We start from the raw sequence: 26,861 nt of genomic DNA on the forward strand, positions 1-26,861 counted from the left end.
AATTTTCTCACGAACGTTTTTATTAGTAAAAATATAGATAACGTACGAATTAACTTACGTAACAAGCTTCTATATTCGTATAATTGTATTACAAATATTAAAGGGTTCGCCCCCTAGTCAATACCTCGCTCTTTACACTAAAAGTTAAATGTTGTTTCAGTTCATTAAGAATGACCTCTGAATCACAAAAGTCGAAGAATAAATAGTTGAAATTACGAAAAAGGCTTTAGCGCAAAGAGCGAGGTATTTAGGAGGATATGAGCCTCCTCATGTGCGGAATAGTTTCTGTTCGTTTTAAGTTTGAACGCTGCTCCTTACATCCATTTTTTTGCATACATTTTTTGAGGAATGCTAGAAAGTCCTGTGCCCCCTTCATGGAGCTTCCCTTCCCCCATGATAAATTCTCCATAGAAAGATCATCACCCGTAACACAATCCCTCGACCCTTTTCCCCCATCCAGAAAAGATCCCCCTGAATACGTCTGTGCACTTCCCAATAACCATTACTATATGTAAACAATGTTGAAAGTTTGTAACTTGCAGCCCCTGCCCCGAGGACCTTGGAGGAGTATTTCCCCCAAGGACATAGTAGTTAGGTTTTTTGACTATGCTGAACAAAATGGCAATCTCAAAAATTTTGATCTGTTGACTTTGGGAAAAGATGGGCGTGGGAGGGGGCCTATGTGCCTTCCAATTTTTTCGGTCACTTAAAAAGGACTCTAGAGCTTTTAATTCCCGTTAGAATGAGTTCTTTCGCGACATTCTAGGACTACTGGGTCAATACGATCACCCCTGAAAAAAGGGCACCCTTGATCGGCCTTCTAGCAAAAAATACAGAATTCCACATTTTTATATATAGGAGCTTGAAACTCTTACAGTAGGGTTTTCTACTGCGCTGAACTTGATGATAGGGTTTTCGTTAAGATACTACGACGTCTAGTGGGTGTTTTCTCCTATTTTCCAAAATAAGGGGAATTTTTATCAGGCTCGTAAACTTTGATGAGTAAGACAAATTTGATGAAACTTATATATTTAAAATTAGCATAAAAATACAATTCTTTGATTGCATTGTTTTCAATAGTTTTGAATAGTTACACTTTCGTTATTGACAAGGATCGTTATTTACTTACCATTCATTACTAAGAAGGAATTGATTTTTTTTTGTTTTACCCCATCCAGACCAAACAGAATATATATTTGTGGAAAACTGGACAGGGGTCACTCAGTCACAAAGCAGAACTGAAATTTTCCTTACTAAGGTTCTAGATCTATTGGCAAGCAGCCAACGAAGGAGCAACACACATATTTCCTTGGTTTTCCCCTATCCTACTCCTTTTTTCTTTTGTTTCCATAATTACTTTATGGTCCCAAATTTCTAGGGAGCCAAGGCTCTCCTGCCCCCCTTGCCGGCACCCATGTATGCATCCTGAGCCAGACATCAATGTCTAGGCATAATCATCATCTACCAGTCATAATTTGGCATTCTTGGGACGTATCTTTTAACATAAATGAGCACATTTACAAATTCATGCCCTGTAACAAAATTAATCTAAAGTTTAAAAGGATGAAGATTAATTTTTGTTTCTTATGTTTTGAGGGTAGATCTTTTTTACGGGAAAAACCTGAAAACACTTATGTAAAAATACGCCTTGTGATACATATAATTTGTAATTTGACGTCATATCTTTTTTATACAATCGTTTTCTTCTTTAGTCCCCAAGGGTTCCCACAGTTAAGTACGCTTCAGCAAAAAAATTCAAAAAATTACATGGTGTGTCCTTAAGAATTTTGACTCTTTTAGAAACTTGTTCACCTCTCCTTACGGTTTGCACTTCCAAAAAGTTTGTGGTGGCGAACTGTAATTAAGAGCGATTCAGTTCAATAGTAACTGAATTTGTAAAAAATAGACTTTTAATTACCTTACTATTTAAGCTAAAATTTGACTTTTTGTTCCAATTTTTTAAGAACGACTCCTGAAACACAAGGGCCGTTTAAATAGATAGAAAGCTTTTTTAAAAGTGCTAAAAACTTCAGCGTGAAGAGCAAGATACTGAGGAGGGGCAATCCTTCAAATGCGGAATATGTTCTGTTTATTTTGAATTGTTTTTCTTTATTTTCAGTTAAAAAAAAAACTTGTTTGCAAAGGATTAAAGACAAGAGTAACAAGACAGTAAATGAAGGCACAAAGTGTCGTGACGAGACATCTTGCAATATCTTTTATATTACTCCTGCTAAGTTTCTTCAGTAGTCCTTACTCTCTCGAACACCAATGGATGTAATGGACAAAGTGTGCGACAAAAAACAATGAAAATTTGAAATGTTAATAAAAGCAACCCCAAAAGCAATGACTAGAGACATCGATAGAGATAGAGACATCGAGAGATTGATAGAAACATCGTGAAGCATTTTTGAACTGTGGCAGCTAAGCGTCTTCATTTGTCTCTACTACCCTTTAACAATAATTAATTAATTTAATAGTTAGTAGTTTTGAAATCGGCTTAAAACAACACAAGAAAAAAGTTGAGCATTTAAACCAAAAACTAGACTAAAATAACTTCTAAAAATACAGCAAAAAGAAAATATTACAACAAGACATAGATACCAGCACCAGGTAAAATCAAATACCTGATTTACCCCTAATCTTTTATCGAGGTTTTTAGATTACTGTTGAATCTTCTTTTGAAAGTGTCAACAGAGAATCTTTTTGGGGATAACTTCCTCAGAAAGGTCATTACAGATCAAAGTGCAACGTCAGATGAAGCTGTTCTTCAAGTACTGTTTTTTTCAGCTTGTCAGCCTCAATTTACTTAGAACGTGTTACGTCTCTTCGTGCCTGTTTTGTTGGTTGGAAAATTAGAGGTACAACACGAGAAACATAAGAAATGGAGGTGCATTTATGTACTTGTAGGAAATAGCCATTGATACTGCACCAAATTTCTCACTGACAGATTGGAGAGAGTCGTAGAAAACAACTAAACCTGCCCTAATATCCCTATTTTAAATCTTTTGAAATGATACCAGTAAGGTTTTTGGAGCACCTGCGTACACTGGGCATCCATACTTGGCAATGGGTCTGATGCATGTAAAGTGGGAAGATCGGGCTTAGCGGTAGAAGGTTTTTGCCGTGAAGGGTTATCTCCATCTTTCTTGTGCAGGATGTTATAACCCAAACAAAATGGGTGTTTCAAGAGAAATATATCGAGAAGTCGATTCCTAGGAGACGAAGCTTGTCGTTTTAATTGTCCTTCAAACATCAAGGGGAAAAGTCAACGGCATATCAAGGACTCAATTCAGTGCTTTTCAATTGATTGTCTTGAAAAACGTCTATTGACAATAAGCAATTGTGTCACTTATTTGTTTTGTTAAAGACAAAGAAACTTCTAAATTTTTCTGAAGAGATCTGAGGACTTTATCCTCCAAGATACTTCTACTCCAAATCGTATATTATGAAGTATCAAGAGTTTGCCATTCTCGACCAGTGGGTGTATAATTTATAGCCTAACTTGTTCCATCAAACGGGACATGGCTTTGCCACACCACTTTTCTTTGTGCCCAGCAATTTACATTAGCGTTACTCGTGGCTCACTTTCACCATATGGAGCAAGCACCACATGCTGAGCATAATCTTTCGAAAGCGGGTGACCCCTCAGGAAGAATATAGTAAATAAATAAGTTAAATTGACAAGATTTGGAAAATAACTTTTCTTCATATAGCTAGGTTTGTTGATTCTTCAATGCGATTAAATAAAAAAAAGTTTTTTTCTAATTGAAAGTAAATAGCGACACTGAAACTTAAAACGAACAGAAATTATTCAGTATATTGAAGGGATTGTTCCCTCCTCAACACCTCGCTCTTTACGCTAAAGTTTTTTTTCTCACAACTCTACTTTTTAAAACAATACAAAACATTTGCGTAAAGAGCGAGGCGTTGAGGAGGGGACAACCCCTTTCATATACGGAATAATTTCTGTTCCTTTTAAGTTTTCATGTCGTTCCTTCCTTTCAGTTAAAAAAAAATGTTTTTGTTATTTAATTTCTGAATGTTTTTGAATTAATGCATATTTTGATTTTAGCTCTACGCAATGAATAATTAAAACAAAATTTGCATATTATTATTTTTTTTTTTTTGGCTCAATGGCTTTCTCATAATTTTGATCGGAACATTTTGATAGAAAAGGAGTAAGGGAGGAGGCCTAGTTGCCCTCCAATTTTTGGATGCTTAAAAGGCAACTAGAACTCTTTATTTTTTTACGAACGTTTTTATTAGTAATAAATATACGTAGCTTACAAATTAACTTATGTAACAAACTTCTATATCTGTATTTTTTTATTACATACGAGAGGGGGTTCGTCCCCTGGTCCATGCCTTGCTCTTTACATTAAAGCTTGACCTTTGTCCCACTTCCTTAAGAATGACCCCTTAATCACAAAGCCCGAATAATATCTTAGCGTAAAGAGCGAGGTATTGTGGAGGAGACAAACTCTCTTATATTCATAATATTCTATATTCGTTTTCTGTTTTAATGCTACTCCTTACTTCCAGTCGAAAAATTTATTTTTATTTCTATTCTCATTGTTTTTAAAACAATACTAGAAAATATTGCGCCCCCTTCATGTAAATTCTCTTCCCTCATAGTAAATTCCTTCATGGAAAGATCCTCCCACACAGTTCTCTAGCCCAGACCCCCAAACGCGAAAAAGTCTCCCTGAAAACGTCATTACACTTCCCAATAACCATTACTATATGTTAACAATGGTCAAAGTTTGTAACTTGCAGCCCCTCCCCCGTGGACTGTGGGGGATTAAGTCGTCCCCAAAGACATATTTTTCATGTTTTCGACTATGCTGAACAAAATGGATATTTAAAAATTTTTACCCTGTGACTGTGGGAAAAAGTGAGCATGGGAGGGGACCTAGGTGCCGTCCAATTTTTTGGTCACTCAAAAAGAGCACTAGAATTTTTAATTACGGTGAGAATGAGCCCAATCACAATTTTAGGACGATTGAGGCAAAAGATCACCCATGGGAAAAAGACAAAACAAAATAGCTAATAAACATGCATCCGTAATCTATTTTTTGACAAAAAATACAAAATTCCACATTTTGTCGATAAGACCTTGAAAGGTCTGCAGTAGGGTTCTCTGAAATGCTGAGTCTGATGGTGTAATTTTGTTATAATTCTATTACTATTAGGGATTGTTTCCCCCTATTTTCTAAAATAAGGCAAATTTTCTCAGGCTCGTAAGTTTCGATAGGTAATTCTACACTAGATGAAACTTATATATTTAAAATAAGCATAAAAATGCACTTCTTTTAATGTGACTATTGGTATCAAAATTTCGGTTTTAGGCGTTCCGGTTACTATTGAGCCGGGTCGCTCCTTACTACAGTTTGTAACCACGAACTGTTTAATACTATAGGTTTGTTGATTTTCTGTTCTGTATATAATCTGTTCATAAGAAGGTTTCGTGAGCATATTAATTAAGGAACGAGAAACAAAGGATATTGTTCTCTAAAATGTGCTTTCTTAATTCACTTGATTCTTCCATTCCTACAAAGCAGATAGCCTAGAACAGGAAATACAAAAGGAATATAAACAAAAGATATTCTTTAAGATATTTTTCTTTAAGATATTCTCAAAGGCTGAAATAATACTACAACTTTTGTCTGCTAGGACTTACTAAATAGCCAACCCTATTTATTGATATTTTGGCAGTAGTAGCTACCAGTAGTATGATGATGACCGGACCAAGTTTGGACCTATGCTAGTTAATTTGGTTTACTAGTATTTTTCATTCTGTAATGTTTTCAGGAAATTAGTAGTCAAACCTTAGAGCAAAGACAGGGTGGCAGACTTCTCTTATGCAGAATAAATTTCATCACTTATTTAGTGCTGCAATTTTCAAATGAAAGTAAAGAGTAGCATTAAAAGTTAAAACAAACCGAAACTATTTCGTATTTGAAAGGAGTTACCACCTCCTCAATGTTCATTCAACAGTGTTTTCATTCATCTTATTCAACTTCGACGGCCCCGTTGTTTGAGCAGCGGTTCTTAGAGAATAGGACAAACAATTCAGCTTTTGCTTAAAGAACAGGATATTGAGGAAGGGATAACCCAAGTCACATAGGGAATAATTTTTGCTCCTTTTAAGTTTTAATGTTCCTCTTTATTTTCATTTGGAAAAGAACTTTTTGTTTATCTTCTGCTCGTTAATAGCGTGCCCAAAATTACCATAATATGAAGAGGGCTACCGAACCCCCAACACAGTTCTTGAGATCAAAATATTGCTTCATAGTACTGATCATAGGCAACACTATAGCACTGTCTAAGTAAAGAGCAATGTGGGTATAATGTATTTTTTTGCTTTTCACCAAGACACTTTGCTTAGAAGCTGTGGTTGCAAAAGATTTGGAAGAAGCTTATATGACAAGAAATTAAAAGTTCTAGTGCTCTTTTCAAGAGTCACAAGCTATTGGAAGGCAGCCAGCCCCCCACCCTTCCACGCCTATGAAGCTCCAAAACACATCCAATAAAAATTCTAAGATAGTCATTTTTTCAGTATTGTTAAAAGAAGGTATGATTCGAAAAGACCTTTAATGTTCGAAAAGACCATGGGCATTTAGGTGAAACTTCCAGATAATGTTTAGCGGAATACTGAACTGAATTAAAATGCATTATGTGCATACAGGTTGTCTAAAAGTCGTAATTCAGCAATGACTAAGGGTACTAATTTAGAACTATCAGAGAATGATAAGACCTTACCTTAGCCCTTAGTTCCTCCAGAGCCATTGTTGATGAATATGGTGTCGACAAAGTCTCTCCACTCGTCCGAAGCGGTGATACAGTGAAAAGTTTTCCCATTCAGGTGCTAATGAGGTCTCACCCGTCCTTAGATCTCGACCAGAATTTCGCCGCAAGGTGTTCTTTCGACAACCTCGTCTTCATCTACCGTCTGGTTTCCAATTGTAAACTGTCCGAGGGAGGGCAGCCTTCTTTCGTATGAAGTATATGTTTTAAATATGTCCACTTCTTCTTCTTTAGAACAGAAGTAATTAGAGGCTGGCCCGTTCTAATGCGTATTTCAAAGTTACTGACGCTCTCTTGGCAGCTTATATTTAGAATTTTCCTCAGGCACATATTTTCGAATGCAAGAATTCTCTTTTCAAACCGTTGCTTCATTTTCCGGCACTTACTAGCGTAGAGGAGTATGTATAGCACATTGCTACTGAAGAGACTTATTTTAGTCACAGAGAATATTTTCTGCTTATCCAAATCGGGTTTAGTCTTTTAAAAGCCCTTGTTGACTGACCAATTCTGCGATTAATCTCGGTAATCATTTTACCGTTAGAATCGGTCCAGTTGCCCTAGTATTTGAACCCCCTAACTGTTTGTAGATTCTTGTTCTTGCACTACAGCAAAAGTGATAAGCTTGTGATGGACATACTCATTGATTTGTCAGCACTGATGGTCAGCCAAACATTTTCTGCATTATCCATAATTATGTCAAGCAACTGCTGTAACTGCTATTCCGAATCTTCTAACAAGACTACGTCATCCGCAAAATCTAAATCAAAGAGATGCATGCTGCTTAGTTTGACGCAATATCAAGAATTTTGTTTTCATACGTAGTCCATTACAACTAAAAAAGAAATGGGGGACGTACATATCCTTGACGAACACCTGACATGATTTTGAAAAATCCGATTATACTATTCTTGATCTTAACATAGCAATATTCTCTTTATGCAGGGATATAATTATGGTCAAATTTTTTTTATGAAACTCCATAGTACTTTAGTACTGTCCACATGCATTCTCGGTCAACTGAGTTAAATGCCTTTTTGAAGTCGATAAACAGTAGATACAGCTCTTTGTTCCGCTCTTTTTATCTTTATCAACTAACATTCTTAATACAAAAATTAAATCAGATCACGATCAATGGATTCTAAAACCATATTGCTCTTCTCGTAAATGCAAATACAGCGTTTCTTGTAACACGTACAATGTAATAGAAGCCAATATTTTGCACGGTACTGGGATAAGGTGTATGCCTCTTCAATTGCCACACAGTATTGAGTTTCCATTTTTGAAGATTTTCACCAGTATTCCCTTTGTCCTTTCACGAGGAGTCTTCTCGAGATTCAATACCCTGGTGAAAAGGGTTAGCCACACAGACAGGCATGTTCTTAACTGTATACTTCATCATTTCTGCTGTGATTCAATCTGTAGCAGGAGCTCGTCCATTTTTTTAGTTTTTTGCTGCTTACTTGATTAATGTCCATTCTAATGTCTCCTGAGATATCAATTAATGTCTCGGCAGATTTCGGCGGGTCTGTATAAATCTCAAGCTGTATAAATAGAAAATCAGCTACGTTTTCTTGGTCACTGGGTCTTGGTCTATGTGATAGTTTTTCAAACTGGACAACCAACCTTTCGTCAATTTTATCTGGATCTAATAAAATCACTCCATTCTTGTGTTTGACCACCGTGTTTCTACTGGTGTCTCTCCAAATTATTTTATTAGTCAGGTGGTAAAAAGGTTTAAAATCTTCTTTTCTAGCAGCTTCCTCTGCTGAAGTAGCTTTATTTTCAAGGGTGAATCTTTTATCTTTACTGGCGCTTCTTTGTACTTCTTTGTCCTTCTTCTTGTAGAGCATTTGTAATACCGTGTGGCACCAGATAGCAAGGTCTGCTTAAGAATTTTAAGCTCCTCAATCAACTTTGACGTGGTGTCAGAGATCTACGTTTATTTTGGTGTCTTCTTGAAGCCCAACATTTCTTCAACAACTGTAGAATAGACATTTTTAACATTGTACTAGATCTTTTCAATACTTTCCAGTTACTGGGGACTCCTGCTAGGACATCAAACCTGTTTTACATAGTCATACCAAATTCTTTGGGAGCCTTACTGCCAAACAGTTTATCTATGTCACCTGTTCTTTAAAGGTTTAAGCGTTAATTTTTGAATTAAATTGGAATAATTGTGGGAATCAAGTCATGGCTAATTGTAGAAAAAGCCAAGACAGATAGTCCAAAGCAGGTAGTTTTATGCACACGTGGGCAATCATAAGTGTATGACCAGACTGATGATACCTATGTAGATAGGCTCTTGCGCCACCTGTGGAAGATAAGACAATGATCTAAGCTGCTTGGTCACCCTCATCAAAACTTGGAAGTTTCAACTTCATAGAATAAGCCATTGCTATGATGTTGCCATTGCTTTGAGAACTAGCAACTTCTTTACATAAATAGTTCCTGGGGCATTGCTGGTATGTTCTTTTGACAAACTACATGCACAGAATGTGTTGCAAATTTCTCTATCAGCTTTTCCTGAATTTTTCACATTAATTCTCTTAGCCTTAGTAATAGTTGCAATAGACGCAGCTGATGTAGTACTATTAGTATTAGTGATAGCAATATTAGCAGTATCCAGCACATAATGCCTTTTTGGTCGATTGATCTTCTCCCTAATCCATCTCTAAAAAATTAAACTTAATACCAATCCTGAGATACTACTTTTGAACAAGATGCAATCACGTATTATGTTTTGATTTAGTTCAGCTTTCCCCTCATTATTCTCCGAAGTTTTACCTATATTTATACTCTTAATCTTGGTTGTACTAGTATCACCGTGGTAGTAGTAGTGGTAGTAGTAGCATTAATCATAATAGAAGTAGTAGTAGTAGGAGTTGGAATAGTAGTATATTTGTATTACATTGGTAGCAGCAGTAACTGTAGTTGCAGTTGTATCAGTAGCAGTAGCAGTATGCAATTAATACTTTTTTGTCAGTTGAAGATTCCCTCTTGTTTCACTGGAAGTTTCAACTTGATACATTACGCTGCTCTTAAGATATTGCCGATAGACCCCTTTGACAATCTGTATGCACATAGTATGTTTTATAGTATACTCCCTACCGTCAGCCTTAGTAATGGTCGCTACAAAAGCAATAGTTGTAATAGTAATAGTATTAAGGGTAGTAGCAGTAGTAGTAGCCACAGGTGGAGTAGGAGTAAACTGTGAAATAGAACTATGAGCCAGTTGTCAAAGGCAGAGCAAGTTCTCAGAGACATGGAAACGTAAAATATTGACATACTGGCCCAAAGTGAAACTCAGTGGAAGGGTATGGGCCAAGAAAAAATAGAAGATGAATATGGGCTATTTTACAGTGGTAATGACCCTCATCATAGAGCAGGGATAGAGATACTGATGGTCCCAAAGCTCATCGAACAGTTCTTCAATGGACACTTGTGAATGACAAGATAATGATAGCTAGATTTGCTACAGAGCACATCAAGTTCTTGGTGATTGTGTGTTTTGCGCCAACATGTGTGGCAAATGAGATGTCAAGGAAAATTTCTACTAAACATGTTACTACAGACACATGTGCATGTTACTACAGTACATGTAGTACAAACATGTTACTACAGGCTGTTAATACAGACATCCTCGTGCATGATGTACTATACGTTTTTGATGACTTAAATTCAAAAGCGTGAAATGATTACCAACATTGTTTTGAAGTTTAAGGACCACTTGAACTTTATAACATGGATGAAAATGGCAGGTCACTAGTTGATTATGCACTAAGAAACTACTTTATCATTGTGGAACTTTTTCCCACCACATGTCGAAATGTGCATACTGCTCCTACTACTACCACTAGTGCTGCTATTATTAATGCTACTAGTAATCCTACTGTAACCACTACTATTGCTCCTACTACTACTAATCCGACTGCTACTACAGCTAAGGCTAAGGGTACGAAGCTAAAAATTTCAGAGAATATTGAGGAAAAAGTTAAGAACAATCAAAACATGCTTTCTGCATGCAGGTTGTTAAAAGTGCATATAAGAATTATCTTGGGAACGGCTTGAAGTATCAACTTAAACTTTCCAGGCTTGCTGTAGGGATTTTGAACTAACCAAAAGGTGATCTAAGTAAAGGGCAAAGTTTGCACAACATATTATCTAGTTTTTCCTTTTTTTAACCAAGGCACTTCGCATAGAAATATTTGTCTTAGAAATTTGGAAAAAGCTGCTTCGATTGAAACTTGAAAGTTCTAGTGTCCCTCTTAAGAATCAAAACTGATTTGGAGGCAAAAATCCCCCCTCCTAATCAGTTTTATTTTCCAAACAGATGCAATAAAAGTTTTGAGAGAGCCATTTTGTTCAGCATAGTTGAAAGGTCCGACAACCATGTCTCTGGGAAGGTCAGCCCCTCCGAGCTCTAGAAGCATGAGATGTAAGTTATGCAATTCACCTATTGTGTACATATACTACTGCCATAACTGCTAACAAATCACTGCAGCACCAAGCCACCTGAGGCCAACACAGCTACGCACGATCCTCCTCAATCCCAATCTGTTCAAAGCCTCCCTCTTTACACCCTCCTAAGAAGTTTCCATTTCCTTTGAATCTTCCTTTATGACATCCTCCCAGTCTAGATAAGGATTACCTGCTTTCTGTTTAGCCCTAGGTGGTTGGCCGAAAAGGACAATCTTTGGTAATCTGTCACCCTTCATCCACAGAACCAGCCCTAATCATCGCAACCTTTCTTTCATTATAGCCCTAGAAAGCGGAATTGAACCACACTTTTTGCACAGCCTACTGTTTGAAATTCGATCAGTCATTCGGGTGCCCAGAACAATCCGTAGGCAATTTCTCTGGTAAACATCTAGTAAATCTTCATCCGCTTTTCGGAGCGCCCATGCTTCAGAACCATATTTGACCACTGCCATCACTGTACCTTCCGATATTCTAATCTTGGTTTGCATACCTATCTTCCTATTCTTCCAAGCCTTTTTTAATTGTGAAAATTTACCCTGATCCTTAGCTATTCTACTTTTAACATCTTCATTGTTCCCACCGTCTTTACTAATAATTCTGCCAAGGTAGGTGAAGCTGCCCACCTGATCATTTTTTTCGTTACCCAACGTCACCTTTTCATCTTCACCTACTCCTAGCCTTAGTGACTGAGTATACATATACATATTTACATATAGTATTTGTTATTGGGATGGGGGGTATTTTGGGCCTTTGCTGTTCAAAAGGGTCAAGGGTATTCAGGTAAAGTTTTAAGGGAATTTTGAGGGGAGTGTTGAATTAAATCAAAACACGTTATGTGTTTCTAGATTGCAAGAAGGATGTAGCTCAGGAATTACTGAGGGTTTTAAGTTGAAACATTTAGAGAATGATGAGGGGGCGATCGACTGACCATATAGGCCATATTTGCGCGCTACTACCACTACTAAGGCTTCTACTTTTTAAGCAATTGTTACAACTATCACTACTGCTTCTGAAACGACTGCTACTAAGGCTGGGAATATTGAGACAAAAACTTGAATAAATGCTGAGAGGAAAGTTTAATTGTATCGAAACGTTCCTATGTACATACAGATTGTCACAAGGGTGTATCAGCAATATCTTAGGATCGGCTTACCGTATCAAACTGAATCTTTCAGGATATAACGAGGTGGATATTCAACTGACCAAAAGGCAATACGTGGACACTAAAGGCAATAGCTACTAAACTGCTACGATTAATACGACACTACCACTACTGCTACTCCCACTAATATTACTAAGATAATATTAGTGCTACGAAGGATAGGAGTATAAAAGTGACTATTTGAGATAATATTGAGGAGAAAATCGTACTTAATCAAAACCCACTAATTGCATGCAAGTTGTTAAAAGGATGTTTATCAGGAATGGCTTATGATATTAAGTTAGAACTTTCTGTAAATGCTTTGACCAAATCAAAGTCATTTGACCAAAAGGCAATATTTGGGCACTTTTACTAATACGAATTCTACTATTACTACTACTATTGCTACTACTGCTACTCCAACTGCCACTTCTAATACAACTAATACTAAGGCTCTGAGTATTAAGGTTGAAATTCTAGGTAATGCTGAAAGGAAATTTAAAATAAATAAAAACAAACTATGGGTATATTGAGTATTAAAAGGGCGTATCAGCAACATTATAACAGTGACTTATAGCATTAAGTAGAAACTCCCATGGTTTGATGAGGGGGACTTTCAACTAACCAAAAGGCAACATGCTACTATTGCTACTTTAGTACGGCTACTACTGTTAATCCTGCTACTAATCTTCCTACTACTGCTAGTACGACTAAAATCTCTGCAACTATTGCTTTAACTACGGCTACAACTAAAGCAAATGCAATGAAGGTGAAAGCTTATGAAAATATTGACTGGGAAGATGAACTGAATCAAGTCATACTTTTTGCATGCACGTTGTCAAAAGAGTCTATCAGCCACATCTCAGGGATTGCTTGTAGTATAAAATTGGAACTTACAGGGCTTGCTGTAAAGGATGTTGACCTAACCAAAATGCGATATTTTTACGCTACTACCACTAATTCTGTAACTGCTGCTACTACTGCTACTACCACTGCTACTGCTTCCTCTAATATCTCTGCCAAAGCTAAGAGTGGTAAGGTAAATATTTCCAGGAATGCTGAGACACTGTTGAACTAAACCAAATCACACCATGTGCATGCAGGTTATCAAAAGCACGTTTCAGCGGTGCCTCAGGAACTTTTTACATAAATAAGTTGAATCTTTCTGCGTGTGTTGAGTTGGATGTTAAAAAATCAAAACGTGTTATGGACATACCGCTACTAATGCTGCTATTACTACTACTACTGCAACTACTACTAAGACTGAAGATAAGGGTATTAAGATTAAGCTTGCAGGGAGTGTCTTGATGGATGTAAAACTGAATCAAAACTTATTGTGAGCATTCACATCGTCAAAAAAGAGTACCTGCAATACCACTTTTGCCGCTTCTTCTTCTACTGCTGCTGCTACCATATCTATCAATATTGAACTAAATCCAAACAGCTTAAAATTATCCTAGTCATCAGGCAATCCAGGTGGGAATAAGATATAGGGTAGGTATAGTAGCTATAAGGTATAGGGTATAAAGTATAAACTTTCATTGAAAGATTTTGTTGCTTTAAAACTAAATCAAAAGGCACTATGTGAGAGTAGTTTGTCAATAAGATATCTCAGCCATAGCAAGACAGATTTAGGGTACTAATTTGAAACTTTCAGGGCTTTTAATATCCTAACTTCTGCTCTGACAATTGAACTAAGTCAAAAAATATAAGGCATCCAGATTGTCAAAATAGCATAAAATTGGAAACAGAATAGGGATTTAAGTTTTATTTATATGGAAAACTTGAGTAGGTTCAAAACTAAATCAAGGAATACTATGTATGTCAGATTTTTAAAAGATCGTACATTGTTGAAAATTGTTTAAAAATCCTGTCCAATACATAAATTGTTAGCCAAAATATGGATTCTTACAGGAAAAAACAAAAAGATTTAAAATATTTCTGAAGAATATTTCAATCCAAAACAAACTGAAATTAATTAGTAAAATTTATAAAAAAAAATTTCAAAGAAAAGTAGTTTAATGAAAATTGCACCATCAGATTCCGCGTATTAGGAAACCCTACCGTATATGTTTCAAGCTTCCATCTGAAATAATCAGTAATTTGGTTGTTATGCATGTATTGTTTGTCTGTATTTATGTCTGTACTGGTTATTACAGACATTAAATGCAAAAAAGATTTCTTACATAAATATGTCATCTAAAAGCTGATTGAAAAAAAAAATATTAGTTTGCAGGGAATTTTTCATGCCACATGTACAAGTATCTGTTAAGTTCAAACGAAAATATTTTTGTTTCATTTGATAGAAAATATTTTTCTAACTTAATTTCATGAATCTTTTTGCTTGTAGCTTTTGACAGAGCTTGAAAAATTGTATCTTCAACAAAGCTTCAACTAAAATTCATCCAAAATGTGACATACAAAATTTCAACGCAAGGACTCGATTATAATCAGCTTCTTTTGCTGTTTACTGAACTTAATCCGCATCTGTATTGAAAAATATGTGTGGAAATGGATTTCTATACTTTTGATATTTCCTCCGTTTGATTAGTCTCCTCAATGTAATTTTAAGAAACTCATGTTCAAACAAGGAGAGGTAGGGCGTAAGTGACTCACTTCACTTCTTATTTATAAAAATGGTTTGATATTCTCTGTTCCTTTCTTCTTGGTAGTACATTTTAAACTTTTGACTATGAAGCTTGTCCAAAACTTTTTTTAATGGATAATACCATTGAATATGGCCTTAAGTGTAACATGGTCCATAATGCTGCCTTGTATATTAATTAAATAAAAAAAAAACAAGTTTTTTTAACTGAAAGTAAGGAGCGACATTAAAACTTAAAACGCACAGAAATTACTTCGTATATGAAAGAGGCCGCTTCCTCATCAACGCCCCGCTCTTTACGCTAAAGTTTGACTCTTTCTCTCAATTCTTCTTTTTAAAACAGTAAAAAACTTTAGCGTAAAGAGCGGGGCGTTGATGAGGAAGCAGCCTCTTTCATATACGTTTTAATGTCGCTCCTTACTTTCAGTTAAAAAAACTTGTTTTTTTTATTTAATCTCTGAACGATTTTGAATCAATGCATGTTTTGATTTTGCCTCTCCGCAGAGGAATAATCAAAACGAAATTTGCATATTTTTTTTTTGGCTCAATGGCTTCCTCATAATTTTGATCGAATGATTTTGAGAAAAAAAGAGCGGGGGACGAAGCCTAGTTGTCCCCCGATTTTTTGGTTAATTAAAAAGGCAACTAGAACTTTTAATTTTTTACGAATCTTTTATTGGTAAAAGATTTACGTAACTTATAAATTAGTTTACGTAAAGAACTTTTGTATTCTCATGTTTTTATTACATATATGAGGGGATTGGCCCCATCGTCAGTACCTCGCTCTTTACACTAAAGCTTAAATTTTATCCCAAAATTCATTAAGAATGACCCCCTGAATCACAAAAGCCGTAGAATAAGTAGTTGAAATTACTGAAAATACTTTAGCGTAAAGAGCGAAGTATTATCAGGAGGTGAGCCCCCTCATATGGGTAATAATTTCTTTTTGTTTTAAGTTTTATTGCTGTTCCTTACTTCCAGCTGAAAAAGCTTTTTCACTTTTATTTTTTAATTGTTTTTTTAAATAATGCTAGTAAATCCTGCTCTCCCTTCATGGAAATTTTCTTCTCCCATTACAAATTCTCGAAGGAAAGTTCCCCCAGCATATCCCCCTCTTCTCAACCCCTCCCCCAAACCAAAAAAATCCTCCTGAAAACACCTGTATACTTCCCAATAACCATTACTATATGTAAGCACAGGTCAAAGTTTGTAACTTGTTGCCCCTCCCACGGGGACTGTGGGGGAGTAAGTCGTCCACAAAGACATAGTTATAAGGTTTTTCGACTACGTTGAATAAAATGGCTATCTCAGAATTTTGATCCGTTGACTTTGGGAAAATAATTAGCGTGGGAGGGGGCCTAGGTGCCCTCCAATTTTTTTGGTCACTTAAAAAGGGCACTAGAACTTTTCATTTCCGTTAGAATGAGCCCTCTTGCAACATTCTAGGACAACTGGGTCGATACGATCACCCCTGGGGAAAAAAAAACAAAAAAACAAATAACACGCATCCGTGATCTGCCTTCTGGCAAAAAATGTAAAATTCCACATTTTTGTAGATAGGAGCTCGAAACTTCTACAGTAGGGTTCTCTGATACGCTGAATCTGATGGTGTGATTTTCGTTAAGATTCTATGACTTTTAGGGGGCGTTTCCCTCTATTTTCTAAAATAACGCAAATTTTCTCAGGCTCATAACTTTTGATGGGTAAGACTAAACTTGATGAAACTTATATATTTAAAACCAGCATTAAAATGTGATTTTTTTGATGTAGCTATTGGTATCAAAATTCCATTTTTTAGAGTTTTGGTTACTATTGAGCCGGGTCGCTCCTTACTACAGTTCGTTACCACGAACTGTTTGATACTTTATTCTATTTTGGAATCATCTAACAATTGTTTACTCCAACTGATTGGTCCTTTTCCTTGTTGATATCAATTATTGTCACGTGTCCTTTAGTCTGTAAGATTGTCCCCAGTAACTTTTAGAAAGAAAAGATGGATTGACATCGAATATGTTATTAAAAGTCTTAAAAGGATTGACTCCTCTTCACATCTCACTTCTCCCTTTTTCTTCTTTCGAAATCTACTTTGTTCTTTCCACTTAAGTAAATATTAGCACAGACTTTCTATAAGAAAGAGAAAGCCCCGATTTCAACCACTTTCTAACCACTCTTTTATTCCCTTAGGATGATCCATCAAGTGAATTGGATGAAGTAAAAGACAGTATAAGAGATTGACCAATAAGAAAGTGACAAAGATGATGAAAAGCCTCTTGTACACTTTTCTCGCTTTCTACGTTGATTCACTTTCTATTAAACTTCCTGGAGATGTAATCCTAGGTGGCCTTTTTCCTGTTCATGATAAGGGAGAAAAAAATAACTACTGTAGCACAAAAGTTTACGACAGAGGACTCCAAAGGGCAGAAGCTATGCTTTTTGCTATTGATGAGATTAATAAACGTGGTATGATACCAGGGATCGTACTAGGTGCTTCAATTTTTGATACCTGTTCTAGAGACACATATGCCTTAAATAGATCACTAGAGTTTGTCAAAGCCTCATTAAACAGCCTAGATACGTCCGGATTTGAGTGCAGAGATGGCTGGCCTCCAAAACAGAAAACGAGTCAATCTGGACCTGTTATTGGAGTAGTTGGAGGTTCCTATAGCTCAGTATCAATGCAGGTGAGAAACTTTCATAAATATATATAATGTCAGCATTGATTATAAAACTTTGATTTTTTGTCTCTATTCTTTAAGATTGATTGCTCAAACATAAGGGCCATTAAGTTAGAACAAGACAGTATTTTTAAAGTAACACAAAAATAGTGCGTAAATAGCAGGAGTTGAGGGGATAGCTCCGTCATATATTGAATAATTTCTGTTTGTTTTTATTTTTTAGGTTGCTGGTTACTTTCATGTGAAACAACTTATTTTCTATTTAAATTCTATTCGTCTTAATAGCGTACTCGGGGTTACCCTAAATGTGAAAAGGCCCACTACCCCCTTGCCTTTGACTCAGTAAATCCGAAAATTGGACTTTTGCACCTCCATATTTCAAGATATTGGGCTCAATTATTGCATTTGCATATGGAATATTAAAAACCATAATCTTTTTGGTCACTAAAAAGATCAGTAATCGTTATTTCTGCTATTTTTTGACTTGATACAATTCTTTACTTTTTTTTTTGAAAACTCCTTTGCTTGAAAAGTTTTCTTAAGATAATTTAAATAAAAGGCTGAAATTTAAAATTTCATAAAAAAGTGTGTTCTAGGAATATCTTCGGAGAAAGCTTTTATATGGAATTTAAAAGATATATATTCATAAGAATGGTTTTGCCTCCAAATTATATCCAAGTGTTCAATTCGTACTTCATTTGTATGCTGAGCGTATTCTTATCTGATTAATGCTAGTGCAAAAGAAAATCTAGGAAATAGGATGTTCCCTATTGAAACATATTCGGAAATAGTTTTCTAGTTTTCTACTATGTTTGAAGTTTTTTAGAGGTGGGGCAATAAAATTATTCAGTGTGAATTTATTACAAGAAAATGATGATTTAATATGAATTCAAAAAAGGAAAAAAGTATGGGGATCCCAGTGTGCTGAGAAGTACTTAAGCTCAATAGGTGTTAAAGAGCGTTGTTCTTCGTCATGAAACGAGTTATACAACCAAAAGTAATTTTGAAATTTAAAAGCGGTGCTAATCGACAACTTATTCAGCAATTTTTTACTTTAGTTGGAGATGCCTATTTTTTCGTATATTCTTATAGTATGAAGTTTTAATTGAAAAAAAAATTAGTAACATGAATACCATTTTCAACTAAAATTTTGATAGAATTCTTACAAACAAAGCATGAATATGTTAAGTTTATGGCAAAATTGCACTAGCTAGGAGGTAAAACAATAAAACTAAGAATATGAAACAAATGGATATAACTTTAATAATCTTTAATATAATCATCAAGAGGGTTCAATTGAAAAGCAAGATAAAGACTGGCTTACATAAAATAAAAGTATTTGAATAATTTTCAAAGGTAATTTATGCAATTCTGATGGGAGTATCTTAGGGGTCTATGTGCCATGACTCATTTTCAAAAAGAGTTTTATATTCTTGTTGGAAAAGGGACATGCAACCACATCTCTGATAAAAAAAAATATTGTTGGTCTGCAGCGTTGACATCTGTACTACCCTTAACTATATCGTCTAATCTTGAGCACATCAGGTGTCTCTTATCATCAGGTGTCTCTTATAATCAGGTATATAATCAGGTGTCTCTTATATAATCAGGTATATATCTATCTATCTATATATATAAAAATAAGTTGTCTGTCTGTCTGTGGATGGATCAGGTGACGTCACCTGAAAAAACTGGATCAGGTGACGTCAAAACTGAAAAAACTAAAAAAAGGCAAAAACTATAAAAAAAACTAAAAACTAATAAAAAAAATAAAAAAGCTAAAAAACTAAAAAAACTAAAAAAAGGCAAAAACTACAAAAAAAACTAAAAACTAATAAAAAAGCTAAAAAACTAAAAAAACTAAAAAAAGGCAAAAACTACAAAAAAAACTAAAAACTAATAAAAAAAATAAAAAAGCTAAAAAACTAAAAAAACTAAAAAAACTAAAAAAAGGTAAAAAACTAAAAAAACTAAAAACTAAAAAAAACTAAAAAAAAAGGAAAAAACTGAAAAATAAGCTAAAATAAAGGTAAAAACCAATAAAAAACTAAAAAAAAACTGAAAAAACTAAAAAAAGGCAAAAACTACAAAAAAACTAAAAACTAATAAAAAAAGTAAAAAAGCTAAAAAACTAAAAAAACTAAAAAAACTAAAAAAACTAAAAAAAGGTAAAAAAATAAAAAAAATAAAAAATAAAAAAAACTAAAAAAAAAGGAAGAAACTGAAAAATAAGCTAACATAAAGGTAAAAACCAATAAAAAACTAAAAAGAAAAAAAGGAAAAAACTAAAAAAAATTTTCATCTAAAAAATTAAAAAAAACTAAAAAAGGTAAAAACTAAAAGAACTAAAAAAGAAAAAAATAAATGACGACACTCAAAGAGAAAGCGACCAGGACAAAAGGAATGTTCGATTAGCAATCAACAAAGCACCGGGACACAGGGAGTATAAATGACGACCAGGACATAAGTAAAAAAAAAAATTAACAAAACTAAAAAGAAGGTAAAAACTACAAAAAAACTATAAAGAAAAAAAAACTAAAAACTAATAAAAAAACTAAAAAATCTAAAAATCTAAATAAGCTAAAAAAGAAAAAAAAAGGAAAAAAATAAAGGAGAAAAACAAAACTAAAAAACGAATGTATATACAGACCGGGACACCGGGATACAAATGACGACCGGGACACAGGGAATATAAATGACGACCGGGACACAGGGACACAACTACAACGGGGACACCGGGGGAAACAGGGGGATGTAAATGACGACCGGGACACCGGGACAGGGAATGGTCGATTAGCAATCACCATCAACAAAGCTCAAGGGCAATCATTAGAATCATGAGGTATAGATCTGAATACAGATTGTTTTCCCATGGACCATTATATGTTGCATGTTCAAGAGTCGGTAAACCTGACAATCTATTTATATGCAAAGACAATGGGACAGCAAAGAATGTTGTATATTCGCAAGTTTTACGTAGTTAAAACCATATATATATATATATATATATATATATATATATATATATATATATATATATATATATATATATATATATATATATATATATATATATATATATCTATCTATATTCACAGGTGGGACATAGGGACACAACTACAATGGCGCGTAACTATTATGGCGCGTAACGACTTACGCGCGCGGGGGGGCTTGGGGGGGGTGCGAAGCGCCCCCACCAACTAGGTGTTGGGGTGGCGCGAAGCGCCACCCCAACAGCTAGTAATCTTATAATCAGGTGTCTCTTATCATTGCTTACTCACGCGCACATCTGTTTTGTTATGCGATAGGAGAACTTCAGCGGACACGGTAAGTAAAAGCTTCCTGAGCCTATTGAGCCTTTTGAGAGAGCTTGAAAAGGGTCTCATCTAAGCCCCATTACTTTTAACCCTACGATTTATTCAGTTCATAGACGCATTTGAGGGGTATTCTTCTGGAAGGATCTTGGTCCTATTTCTGATGCAAATCACATGTTGCCCCTAAGCAGCTTCCTAAAGCGTCTATAAGAGAATCTTCGCCTCTTAGTGAACCTATATAGAAGCATAGGACTACATAGTCAATATATGAAAAAAAGGAATTTATTACTTTTAGCAGCACTAATTTGAGCAGTTATAATCCGTATTTATCGTACCAAGCGTCGATAAACACGGACACATACTTACGACTTGTACAACTTTTTCCCAGACTTCCACTAGGATTCTCTAAAACGGTGATCCCATCCATATACAAAATTCTTGATCCACCAACAAAGGTGATTGATTTAAAACGGAGAGCCACAGGGCGATCAAAGTGGTAACTATGATAGAGATTTTGGTGCTGTAGCGTATGTTACAGGAACAGGGATTGGCTTGCAAAGCCATTGACCTTAGTTACGTAGAAGGATGAGAAAGACTGTTGCGAAGCGACACAAGATAAGTAGAATAGGCAAACTGAAGCCACAACATCAGACAGTTAAAGATAGCGTAGATAGCAATTGCGACTTTATTTAATACTCGAATGTTGATTTTATTATTTGATTGCTCAAAATTTTAAAGGATTGTCGATTATGAACTATTGTTTACGGTCACATAATGTAGAGTTTTTCTTTACTTTATATTTTGAAAAATAGTAATTCAATTATAAATTCTATTTTCAATTGAATTATTGAAATACTGTTGAGTTCCAACAGTATTTCTACTGTTTGGGATCCATTAAGCCAAGTTGAGCTCCATTAAGCCAAGAATGACCAAAAATAAAAACAAATAATCTTCCAAGCACAGAACTACCCCGAATCACTGTCGCTAAATTAACGAAGCTCAAAACAAAAAGAAATTACAATATATAGCCGAGTTACAACTCCTTGTATACGAAGTTCCGTGGTCTAAACTCCCCCCTCCCCAAAAAATCTAAATACCCTAATATATTGTGTTCACATCGCTCTTTACTTAGGCAGCACTACTGCGTTGTCTAGGAATTAAATGCTCTTTCCATGTAATTCTCTTTGCAATGACCATCTCCTGACATTTACATTTTTGTTAAAAACCCATTTTAATAGCCATGAGAAAAGGCCGTGACGACAAGGTGATGACATAGCAATTACAAGAAGGAGGAATATTTTTTCAGGATGAGACGCTACTAAAAACACTTAAAAAATTGTTAATTTGTATTTTTTTTACATACTCATGATTTTGACAAACCTTATGGGAGGGGTTCAAGTCCCCAAACTCATTCCCTATACCCTTACACGAAGATATAACAATAATACTCATGTTACTTTTAAGAATCTCTAATACTTATAGTGCATCATTGGGATAGTTAGGAGGAGTATTTTTGGGAGTTTTAACTTAATTAACAAAACTAAAACACTTACAACATTGATACGAAATTTTAGAAGTTTTATGGCAAATATATATATAGATATATATATATATATATATATATATATATATATATATATATATATATATATATATATATATATATATAAATATATATGTATATATATATATATATATATATATATATATATATATATATATATATACTAGCTGTTGGGGTGGCGCTTCGCGCCACCCCAACACCTAGTTGGTGGGGGCGCTTCGCGCCCCCCCCAAGCCCCCCCGCACGCGTAAGTCGTTACGCGCCATAATAGTTACGCGCCATTGTAGTTGTGTCCCTATGTCCCACCTGTGAATTTAGATAGATATATATATATGGTTTTAACTACGTAAAACTTGCGAATATACAACATTCTTTGCTGTCCCATTGTCTTTGCATATAAATAGACCATTCCCTGTCCCGGTGTCCCGGTCGTCATTTACATCCCCCTGTTTCCCCCGGTGTCCCCGTTGTAGTTGTGTCCCTGTGTCCCGGTCGTCATTTATATTCCCTGTGTCCCGGGTCCCGGTCGTCATTTGTATCCCGGTGTCCCGGTCTGTATATACATTCGTTTTTTAGCTGTCCCGGTCGTCATTTATATCCCCCTGTTTCCCCCGGTGTCCCCGTTGTAGTTGTGTCCCTGTGTCCCGGTCGTCATTTATATTCCCTGTGTCCCGGTCGTCATTTGTATCCCGGTGTACCGGTCTGTATATACATTCGTTTTTTAGTTTTGTTTTTCTCCTTTATTTTTTTCCTTTTTTTTCTTTTTTAGTTTATTTAGATTTTTAGATTTTTTAGTTTTTTTATTAGTTTTTAGTTTTTTTTTATTTTTAGTTTTTTTGTAGTTTTTACCTTCTTTTTAGTTTTGTTAATTTTTTTTTTTACTTGTGTCCTGGTCGTCATTTATACTCCCTGTGTCCCGGTGCTTTGTTGATTGCTAATCGAACATTCCTTTTGTCCTGGTCGCTTTCTCTTTGAGTGTCGTCATTTATTTTTTTCTTTTTTAGTTCTTTTAGTTTTTACCTTTTTTAGTTTTTTTTAGTTTTTAGTTTTTTTAGTTTTTTACCTTTTTTTAGTTTTTTTAGTTTTTTTAGTTTTTTAGCTTTTTTGTTTTTTTTATTAGTTTTTAGTTTTTTTGTAGTTTTTGCCTTTTTTTTAGTTTTTTTATTTTTTTTAGCTTTTTTATTAGTTTTTATTTTTTTTTGTAGTTTTTGCCTTTTTTTAGTTTTTTTAGTTTTTTAGCTTTTTTATTTTTTTTATTAGTTTTTAGTTTTTTTTTGTAGTTTTTGCCTTTTTTTAGTTTTTTCAGTTTTGACGTCACCTGATCCAGTTTTTTCAGGTGACGTCACCTGATCCACGATCCACAGATCCACAGACAACTTATTTTTATATATATAGATAGTTTTTTTTTTTTACTTATGTCCTGGTCGTCATTTATACTCCCTGTGTCCCGGTGCTTTGTTGATTGCTAATCGAACATTCCTTTTGTCCTGGTCGCTTTCTCTTTGAGTGTCGTCATTTATTAGTTTTTTCCTTTTTTTTTTTTAGTTTTTTATTGGTTTTTACCTTTATTTTAGCTTATTTTTCAGTTTTTTCCTTTTTTTTAGTTTTTTTTTTATTTTTTATTTTTTTTAGTTTTTTACCTTTTTTTAGTTTTTTTAGTTTTTTTAGTTTTTTAGCTTTTTTACTTTTTTTATTAGTTTTTAGTTTTTTTTTGTAGTTTTTGCCTTTTTTTAGTTTTTTCAGTTTTTTTTTTTAGTTTTTTATTGGTTTTTACCTTTATAGTTTTTTTTAGTTTTTTAGCTTTTTTATTTTTTTTATTAGTTTTTAGTTTTTTTTGTAGTTTTTGCCTTTTTGTAGTTTTTTCAGTTTTGACGTCACCTGATCCAGTTTTTTCAGGTGACGTCACCTGATCCATCCATCCATCCACAGACAGACAACTTATTTTTATATATATAGAAGATATATATATATATATATCTATATATATAAAAATAAGTTGTCTGTGTGTGGATCTGTGGATCAGGTGACGTCATGTTTGTTCGCATATGACGTCTGAATTATTTCACACTAATACAAAAGAAGAAAAAAACTAAAAAAGGTAAAAACTACAAAAAAAACTAAAAAGAAAAAAAAACTAAAAAAGCTAAAAAACTAAAAAAACTAAAAAAAGGTAAAAATCTAATAACTAAAAAAAAACTGAAAAAAATAAAAAAAGGCAAAAACTACAAAAAAAATAAAAACTAATAAAAAAACTAAAAAAGCTAAAAAACTAAAAAAACTAAAAAAAACTAAAAAAAGGTAAAAAACTAAAAAAAACTAAAAACTAAAAAAGAAAAAAACTAAAAAAAAGGAAAAAACTGAAAAATAAAAGAGAAAAAGAAAACTAAAAAAATATGAATAAATATATATAAAAATAAGTTGTTTGTGGGTTATGTCTGTCTGTCTGTCTGTCGAGTGACGTCGTGTTTGTCCGCATATGACGTCTGAATTATTTCACACTAATACAAAAGAAGAAAAAAAACTAAAAAAGGTTAAAAACTACAAAAAAAACTAAAAAGAAAAAAAACTAAAAAAGCTAAAAAACTAAAAAAACTAAAAAAAAGGTAAAAAACTAAAAACTAAAAAAACTGAAAAAACTAAAAAAAGGCAAAGACTAAAAAAAAAACTAAAAACTAATAAAAAAACTAAAAAAGCTAAAAAACTAAAAAAACTAAAAAAACTAAAAAAAGGTAAAAAACAAAAAAAAACTAAAAACTAAAAAAGAAAAAACTAAAAAAAAGGAAAAAACTGAAAAATAAGAGAAAAAGAAAACTAAAACAATATTAATAAATATAAAAAATATAAATATAAATATAATATAAATTAGCAATCAACAAAGCACCGAGACACAAATGACGACCGGGACACAGGGAGTATAAATGACGACCAGGACATAAGTAAAAAAAAAAAAAACTAAAAAAACTAAAAAAATGGTAAAAACTACAAAAAAACTAAAAACTAATAAAAAAACTAAAAAATCTAAAAATCTAAATAAACTAAAAAAGAAAAAAAAGAAAAAAGGAAAAAAATAAAGGAGAAAAACAAAACTAAAAAACGAATGTATATACAGACCGGGACACCGGGATACAAATGACGACCGGGACACAGGGAATATAAATGACGACCGGGACACAGGGACACAACTACAATGGGGACGCCGGGGGGCACAGGGGGATATAAATGACGACCGGGACACCGGGACACAAGGAATATAAATGACGCCCGGGACACTCAAAGAGAAATCACAGACTGGAACACCGGGACACAAATGATGACCGGGACACAGGGAATATAAATGACGACCGGGACACAGGGACATAACTACAAAGGGGACGCCGGGGTGCACAGGGGGATATATAAATGACGATGGCGACTCAGGGAATGGTCGATTAGCAATCACCATCAACAAAGCTCAAGGGCAATCATTAGAATCATGAGGTATAGATCTGAATACAGATTGTTTTCCCATGGACCATTATATGTTGCATGTTCAAGAGTCGGTAAACCTGACAATCTATTTATATGCACAGACAATGGGACAGCAAAGAATGTTGTATATTCGCAAGTTTTACGTAGTTAAAAACATATATATATATATATATATATATATATATATATATATATATATATATATATATATATATATATATATATATATATATATATATATATATATATCTATATTCACAGGTGGGACATAGGGACACAACAACAATGGCGCGTAACTAATATGGCGCGTAACGACTTACGTGCGCGGGGGGGCTTGGGGGGGGGGGCGAAGTGCCCCCACCAACTAGGTGTTGGGGTGGCGCGAAGCGCCACCCCAACAGCTAGTATATATATATATATATATATATATATATATATATATATATATATATATATATATATATATATATATATATATATATATATATATAAATGAGACGCTAAGAAGCCAAGGATACTTAGAAGCAAAATCAATATTTGGCCCATATGACTTGACATTTTTTAGTTCTTCCGGGGAAAAGAGGAATGGAATCAAGGAGCATTTGATCCTTAGTTTCCTTCCATCTATAGTTTGCTTCCACAATGACGCCATGAAATAATACCCTCACTTGTACCTTTGTATGCACACAGTGTGGGTGCCAGGGTGCAAGTTGCATCCCTCTATTACCAATATGATATTTACATAGCTTAATCAATTCTTCCTGATCATCGAAGATAGCAATCAACATCTAGAGTCCCCAGATACCTC

At 34.3% G+C, this 26,861-nt stretch overlaps 1 protein-coding gene across 1 annotated transcript in view; it reads left to right on the top strand.

Moving 5' to 3' along the window:
- Positions 1 to 26,861, top strand: part of LOC136026542 (metabotropic glutamate receptor-like) — a 344,543-nt gene that overhangs the window by 52,973 nt on the left and 264,709 nt on the right. Inside the window, exon 2 of the mRNA XM_065703226.1 lies at positions 17,217 to 17,713. Coding sequence (XP_065559298.1) covers positions 17,288 to 17,713 — 426 coding nt within the window. The 5' untranslated portion in view covers positions 17,217 to 17,287. The remainder of the gene's footprint in view (positions 1 to 17,216; positions 17,714 to 26,861) is intronic.

The sequence above is a fragment of the Artemia franciscana genome, chromosome 4 (genome assembly GCF_032884065.1).
Source record: "Artemia franciscana chromosome 4, ASM3288406v1, whole genome shotgun sequence".
In the NCBI taxonomy this organism is placed as follows: Eukaryota; Metazoa; Arthropoda; class Branchiopoda; order Anostraca; family Artemiidae; genus Artemia; species Artemia franciscana.